We start from the raw sequence: 7,745 nt of genomic DNA on the forward strand, positions 1-7,745 counted from the left end.
GGCAGCAGCAGCACGGACGCGGCCGAGGCGTGAACGGGACCTGCTCTTCCCCGTCCCCAACCAGACTCCGCCTCTGGAGAACCCGTGCACGTGACGATGATAACCTGCCCCGTGCTCCAGACCGAATTCATCGCCAAAAACGCCACACAAAGGGATCTGCTAATCTACGTGATTTTATGTCTCCATGGAATACATAAAGTTAATGTTAACCCGAGCAGTTTTGAAGAAGGTTACAAGTACAATCGCATAAAAGTCTCAGGACTGCAGTAGTTGAAAAATTGATTTCAGTTCTTTTATCAAACAGGCGTAGTAGTAATAAGGGAGCTATTTTACAGAGCAAGCAGCAACGTATAGTCTTAGTTTCAAGAAAGAGAAACATAATACAAAGTCAAAATAAACCTCAGCTATCGACAGCCACCACTAGTCTTCACGTTTTACTTTGTCCATAAGATACAGAAATCAAAACCTATCAGACTGACTGCTTCCACTGAAGGGGACTGGGATGAATTTTCCATTAACAGAATTCAGTAGTAAAACAACTTTCTCCAAAGAAAGAACACCACCAGCCACTCATATTGCATTCTAGGATGTAGTGATATTAAGGTTACACTGGAAAGACAAGTCCTCCAGAATTTTAAAATAAAAAAGGTTCTTAATACAATTCGAAAAGTATAGTTCCATTGTATCCATTGTGCTTTTGAAACGTTTATGTTGCAGGGATCTTTGGCAACCCAAACTCATCCACCAATACGCCATCCTGTAGGAAAGAAAAAGAAGTGATGGGTTAGCAACTCTCCAACAGCCAGAACATTTTAAAGAAGCTTCCTTACTACTTCTATGAAGTGTCTCTACCTGCAATTGACACTGTGTGACAGCTGGAATCAAAACAAGAGCATCAGTTCTCCCTCACTAGGAAGCTCTATTAAAGCCCCAAACGCAAACATACAGAAGCTTTTGTTATGGTTTTAAGACTAGAGCTGTAATGGTACACTTAAATTCTACTGGCAGTCCAACAGTGTTTGACAGGAGTGATAAAATGGCATTCTAGTGACTTTAAGCACAGTTAAGAGCATTCAGTACACTGTATTCTCAAATTCTCTGTATTTAGCATCCATACATACAATACATAAATAGCATACATAACATTAAGCACACTTTTTTGTTCAAAATATTAAGGATCCTAAATATCACGCAACCAACAAAAATGTGATTAACCTAAAAAAAAAAAAAAAAATTTTGCTGTTAAAGAGCAAAGGACTCACTTTGTTTTTTGTGTCCGTAGGAGTGACCTCTGGGATTGCCGGAGCGGATGCGGCTTCGTCTAAGTAGGAATTGTCTTCATCAGCTAAAAGCTCATCACCTAACGCATCCAGTTCTGAAATTGAATTTTGTTGGCTGAAACATTATGCAAGAAGTTCCTTTTGCAAGAGAAAATATGCTCTTACAGAAACTCAGGATTCTGACTGAATGCTTACATTCAGATTCACCTCACATCAGTCACCAGTCAGAAATACACACACACGCACACTGGAGAGAACCTTCCCTGCCTTCCATTGCAGGGTAGCATTCCACTGGAATCTCATCTTTGTCTATGCTCATGTTATTTCTCTTAAAGGAAATGCAGCTTTAATGTTTAAAAAAAAGTTATCAAAGCTTTTTAAAACACATTTAAAGCATTTGACTAAGGAAATAAAAAAATCACTGTATGACAGTATGATGATTTTGATATCCAGTAATATAAAAAAATCATCTTCCCCCTTCCTAACCTGCTTCCAAATCATCTTCATCAATCTCTGGTGTTCCATAGCTACGACTCAGTGCCTCCTGGACTTCATTGGCTTCTTCCATCATATCTTCCAATTGATCTTGTATATCCTGAAGCAAGAATAATTTTCAATTGGTCCATATTTACTCAAATTCAGTTCAGTAATTCCAACATACAAAGCACTCAGTTCTTTTAATTCTTTTTCAATAAACCATTTTTTGAAGCAGTATTAATACAAGTCAAAGCACACACATTCAGGACAGGAATACTTAAAAAGCAGACAATTTATGAAATGTAGACAAATCTACCATCTGGAAAATAGGCACTAACCTGAGTTGTGCCACAGCAGAACTTAGAATATACCTTAGCCTATTTACTGGCACTGTACTTGAGTACAGGTAAGGAAACAATACTTGCCTAAAGGTTTACAATGCAGGTCACAGAATAGGAAAGAGAACTTAAAGGAATTCAGCACTGGCATTGGGTAAGAGCTTAAGTGCAGCATACTTGAAATTATATTTAGCCATCTTATGGGAGATTTTTTATGCATTTTCTGAAGTCAGAGCCAGGCCTTGCTGATGTTTAGTTAGTGGCTTGGTTTTTTTGTTTGTTTTGTTGTTGTTGTTTGTTGCCACTGTCTGGGGTGGGGTTATTTTTTTGTTTGTTTGGTGGTTTTTTGGTGGTTTTTTTTTTAGGTTTTATTCTTTTCAATCAGCCACTACCTTGAATGGGGGGAGTGGGGGTAAAGGACTAATCTGCATGTTACTAGTATAAGGAAACAAAAAAGGACAAAAAAAGACATAGCAGGAAGTATCCACTAACATTTATGCTGAAGTGCAAGGAAAGGAGAGATTAAAGATTAGCTCAGAAAGGAAACAATAATCACTACAATAAGGCAAACCACTAATTGTGCAGTACCAGAAAAATCAGGAAGGAATTATGATGGTTGTCCCATAAACAAGGCAGACAAACTCATGTGAACAAAAATAGTCATCTTGCCTTGAAGTTCATAGCCCACTCATCACTATTTCAGTACATTATTTTTGTTCTTTATTTATTAAACTATAAAAGCTTACCTCAATTTGATCAATCTTGACTTGCTTGTAAGCTTTCTTCATTTCTTTCACCCCCAGTTTCATTGCATCCACCTAGAAGAGTCAAACATCATGCTTGTTTCTGATGTAGCACAGATTAAACAAATTAAGCAAGTGTGAGTCAAATAAACTGGTACCGTTGTCTTTGTATCCTTCAGTGCCTGAATAGTGTAATTAGCTTGTTCCATATTAAAAGACTGCTGTGACAGATTATCCCTCTGTTGTTCATACCTGTTTAAAGAAAAGGCAAAAATGGCTTTAAAACACTACACTATTTATTACCACAAACATTCTTAATTTATAAAGAGTTGAAAAACCAGCAGCAGTATTCTAAAGATAGGAACAGATTTGTTGAGTTTCTTTTTTTCACTTATTATACACATCTGCAGAATAAACAGCTTCATAATAATCCAGCCATTATGCAATTCTGTGCACTTGAATCCGACAAAGATATTCCTAAACTAAGCTTTGTTTTTACTGACATCAACACCATATTTGCCTAGACTGACAAAGTAGGTGAGGATACAGCAAAAGTTTAATCACCATAAGGCAGACATGCATGCCATGTTCACTAATGCTGTGAAGAGAATGGAAGAGTTGGCAGATTATCCAAACCACAATGGCTCCACACTGGAGTTTTTCAGGGCAGGGAGGAGGAGGAAGATAGGGTACCTTAAAGGAAACCTTTAAGACTAAACAGAAAAGAGAGACTTTAAAAATTAAGAAATCATCTTTCTCAAGGCTAAACTTGTATCAAATCAAGAATGTAAACTATGTCAAGTTACGCAAAATAAAGCATAAAAATTAACCGTGAGTCCCCTTCTAACATGCAAAGCAGGAGGTCTGAAAGACAAGGAGGATCCACATGCAAAACCTTCTGGACAACTAATGACTGCATCTATTTCTGTTCCACAAGGTCAAAAAGAAATGACTGAGGGATATGACAATAGCCTAATATGAGGGGCCCACCAAGGAAGATTAGCAGACAGCATAGTCAAAAACCAGGGAAAAAAACCTTAGGGTTTTTCCCAGAATCAAGCCAGAATCAAGCAGTCCTCCTCACAACATCTAACTCGAGTACCACATTCCTTGCCATATGATATTTTGGATTGTAAAAGTTTACTAATACTTAACTGTTGCCATGTATCACAGTGCATCAAGTCACACTTAACAAGTAATTGAGAGAGTCCATAAAGGTACAATTCATCTGAGGGATGTGAAATACAAGATGATGGGAGCTTTAGCTCAGACAGCTTCTAAGATCTGCAGTTCATAGACTCTGAGATATTCCAATGAAACATTCCTGCACACTTGCCATGTTCTGATATTCTTTCCTTTGGATCTGTTGCTGGACACTTTCAAGACAGTACACTAGACAAGAGCAGATCACAGGATCATCCATCCTGTCCATCTGGAGGTTTCTGCATAGACACAACTACCTGCACTACATCTGTTCGAGTCCTCAAAGGTGCCCATAGGGAACAGGTAAATTTCCAGTAAACCAGAGCAAGGTCATCAAATACAAAATTTACAGTAATGAATTAATAATATAAAATAAGGCAATCTCTCAGAAAGTTTAGGAGCCAAATGTATTTGTAATAACGAGCAGGTTCAGGTCATCTTGTACCAATCCAAATTTATATACTTGAATATCAATCATAAATATGCTGGTGCAAAATATGTAAGGAGATACTTCTGTAAGGGCTCTTCAGCATTTTGCTTTAAAGAGTCCTCAGGAGAGTACTGGAAAGAGAAATAAAAGTGTGCCACCACCCCCTAAAGAAAAGAACCTTTTATTAACCACAAACTGAGAAAGATTTCAACTTACATTCGCTTCTGTTTTAACACTCTTAATGCTTTCTGCTTTACTGTATTCTGAAAAATACAATAGTGTTACATTAGATAAAATATCTGACTTTACACTTGATTATGCTGTTTAAACCTAATGCATTGGATTTAAGTTTTCCAAAAGATTCCTCAGTTACTAGTGCCAAGAGTTTAACAATAGTTACATTCAGCATTTGGCCTGCACTAATGATTAACAAAACAGGAGAGTACACAAAGCTTCTCATAGAAAATACTTTCAGTTTCTAGCTTCTGATATATGTTTTCAGTAAGGAGAATAAAACATCAAACTTAGTCCATCAGAACTATCTTTCATTAACACATTTTAATGGTCAGCATTAGCATACTGCAACAGGTACTTGAACAATACTTTTTATATCATATATGTTTATTTTCAGATACATTTTATATTGTAAGTTTATCCCCTTAAAAACAGGTTGCCCTGCTCCCTTTAGGCATAGTGTGGAGCTTTTTATTTTGGATGAGAAATAAAACAGCCTCTCTGCCAAACTTAATTCAGGTAATGAGGAAGAAGGGAAACAAGTTACTTCTCACGGAGGAATTCCATTACACTCTGGAACAAATAAAAACCAATAAAACACTGTTCAAAGATGTGTGTCTAATAAAAATAATCCTGCAGGATCTTATCTCTCATCCGTAGGGCAAGATGCAGTTTTAAGAACCTGATGAACTGGCTGAATCACATGACAAGAAGTGTGAGTCACATCCTCATGTAAGCATGTTCATATTCCACAGACAATTCTTACCTTTGCCGGTCCCTCTCTCATTTTCTTCATTTGATCCTTATACTTCACTAGTTCTGCATCGAGCCTAGCAATTTTCTTGTCAATTGACTCAGCTCTGCTATCCACCTTTAATACATGAGGGGGAAAACAAAGAAAACAACATTCATTGAGGTTTTATTCAGGTATGGGACAAAAAAAAGAACAGCCTCTGTTTTGTTGTGTTTCTAACTGAATTGTTTCTTCACTCATTGATTTTTTAAACAATTTAGATTTTGCTAGAATCCAGAACCAGAATCAAGTGAAACAACTTCTACAAGGGGCACAAGAAACAACACTCTGAGGCTGCAGGAAGCTCTGCCATTGTAACATGTTCTCATCATTTTGAGATGCTCCCTTACAAAGCCACTCAAGGAAGTTCTCCATTCCAGAACTTCTGGTCGTACACAGTGCCAGGGACTAAAGTGGAATGGAAAACTTCTAGTTGTACCCTGCTGGCATTCCACAGAACTCTCATTTGGGATATATTTTAATCCTTAACCATAAGAGGGTTAAATATGACAATTACATAAGCAAGCATGGGCACAGGTAGTTCTAACAGTATACACAAATTCATAAAAAGCCTTTTTAAAATGAACTGACTACCCTAGCATTTCTCTGGAAACAACAAAATAAAGCTTATTAACTTCTCATTCCAAGAAGACTCCCTAGGGATTAGATTATAATGGCATTCCAATTATAGCATAAGACAGATCAGTGCAAATTTACAGTTCTGCCTTGTTACTGGTGTGGCTAAGCATGTACAATTATGTGGATTTTGATTTCCCTGTCTCCGTGACCCTTTTAAAACCCTGCTCTATGACAGCAATATGCATTTGCCCGAGGCATCCTGAGTGGAGCATCTGATATGAACGTTCTACACAAGACATTAAAGTGCCTGGACACAGCTGGCATTGAAAAATTTGTATTAAGTTTTCTATTATCCAAATATTTTACTAATAGCAAGAAAGAGAAAAATTTGCCATGTTAGGACTCCCGTACATTTAAAGCATGGCACCTCCTCAAGATCTTTATCAGGTAACTGCATCTTTGAGGTCAGCCTGAACAGGGAAAAAATAATCTTATTTATTTATATAATGATTCTTTCAAGCAGTATTAGCAGGAAACAGAGACAGAACCTCCCACATCAACTAACTATGTAAAAATTTCACACACACATGACACAGGACCTCAGCGCTTAAAAATGCGACTGGACAGAAGAGGGGAGAATGGATCTAATTTATCCAAAAAACAAGACTGTGCATTAGGACTTGAAGAGCTTCTGTATTACTCACAAATATGGCACACTGAGGAACATTTCATTGCTACAGAAGGGCCCCAACTTACACAAAAGAAAGGGAATTTGAGTTTTTACACTGTTGTCACAACTATTAGCCTTTTGTTCCTATGTTTCCTATTTACTACTCGGAAAAAACATAAGTTTAGAGTGTTTTTTCAAATAAGAAAATTTAAAAGCAGTATTAATGCTTCACTTCCTGGTGCATCCTTCCTCCTACAGGCCTTGTCACAGCTTTGAGTCATCTCACTGTGCTCTGCCAGCAAACATAAAAACCCTGCCTTGAAATGCAATGAATTTTAGGTAACTAAACTTGTCTACACAGGAAAGAACATCCAAAACACAGGCATGATTACTGCCTAAGAGTTGTCTATGTTTTTAACAAATGTTGCATTAATCACTGCTCACCTAATAAATTTCCAAACTGCCCTTTAATAGCTAATTACCACTGAACTGACATGGTTAAGAGATCTTACAAAGCAATTTGACTCTTTCAAAAGGTAGAGCAAAATGTGTCTAAGACAGAAAACACCCCAGAAGCAACAGTAGTTGAGCCTTCATATTGTTGGATTTAACATTGTAAAAAAAATAATAAAAGCTTTTTAATATCTCACACAACTCTCTTCAATAATAATTCACACGTAATTTAAAATAATCTAATTATGTCTGTAGTTTTGGCAGGACCTATCCTAGAAATTCCACTATTGTGAAAAGTCTTTCACAAATCAGACAGATTACTACATATACCTTGGCACAAAAAGTTAATTCATAAACTTCAAACTACTAAAAGAAAGCATTTCACCCCATGCTTACTAGTAACCACCCTGTAACTCATCACCGGTTGCCAAAGTCATCACATGGATAAAATAAATCCAAAATTCTTCTTTTCAGTTAATCTACTGTCTTGCATAATCAAACTTTTAGACAGCGCAATTACAAACAACTAGAAGAGGATCAAAACT

The 7,745-nt window shown here is 37.0% G+C and overlaps 1 protein-coding gene across 1 annotated transcript; it reads right to left on the reverse strand.

The window, feature by feature from the left end:
* Positions 1–155: 155 nt before the first annotated feature.
* CHMP5 (charged multivesicular body protein 5) lies at positions 156–5,573 on the reverse strand. Its single transcript, XM_014306355.1, has 7 exons — positions 5,472–5,573; positions 4,688–4,734; positions 2,997–3,090; positions 2,842–2,913; positions 1,767–1,875; positions 1,263–1,375; positions 156–757 (listed from the first exon to the last, which is right to left on the reverse strand). Exons 1-7 carry the CDS (start codon positions 5,499–5,501, stop codon positions 707–709), a joined length of 516 nt encoding a protein of 171 aa, XP_014161830.1. The 5' UTR covers positions 5,502–5,573; the 3' UTR covers positions 156–706.
* Positions 5,574–7,745: the final 2,172 nt, after the last annotated feature.

This window comes from Geospiza fortis, unplaced genomic scaffold, assembly GCF_000277835.1.
Source record: "Geospiza fortis unplaced genomic scaffold, GeoFor_1.0 scaffold206, whole genome shotgun sequence".
Classification (NCBI taxonomy): domain Eukaryota; kingdom Metazoa; phylum Chordata; class Aves; order Passeriformes; family Thraupidae; genus Geospiza; species Geospiza fortis.

Excerpts from the sequence above, each read along its gene's own strand:
- CHMP5 (XM_014306355.1), bottom strand. The coding sequence starts at position 5,501 with ATGAAGAAAATGAGAGAGGGACCGGCAAAG. Across the intron at positions 4,735-5,471 it reads TGAGAGAGGGACCGGCAAAG|AATACAGTAAAGCAGAAAGC; the intron begins GTAAGAATTGTC and ends TGTATTTTTCAG. Across the intron at positions 1,376-1,766 it reads TGAAGATGATTTGGAAGCAG|AACTGGATGCGTTAGGTGAT; the intron begins GTTAGGAAGGGG and ends ATTCAATTTCAG.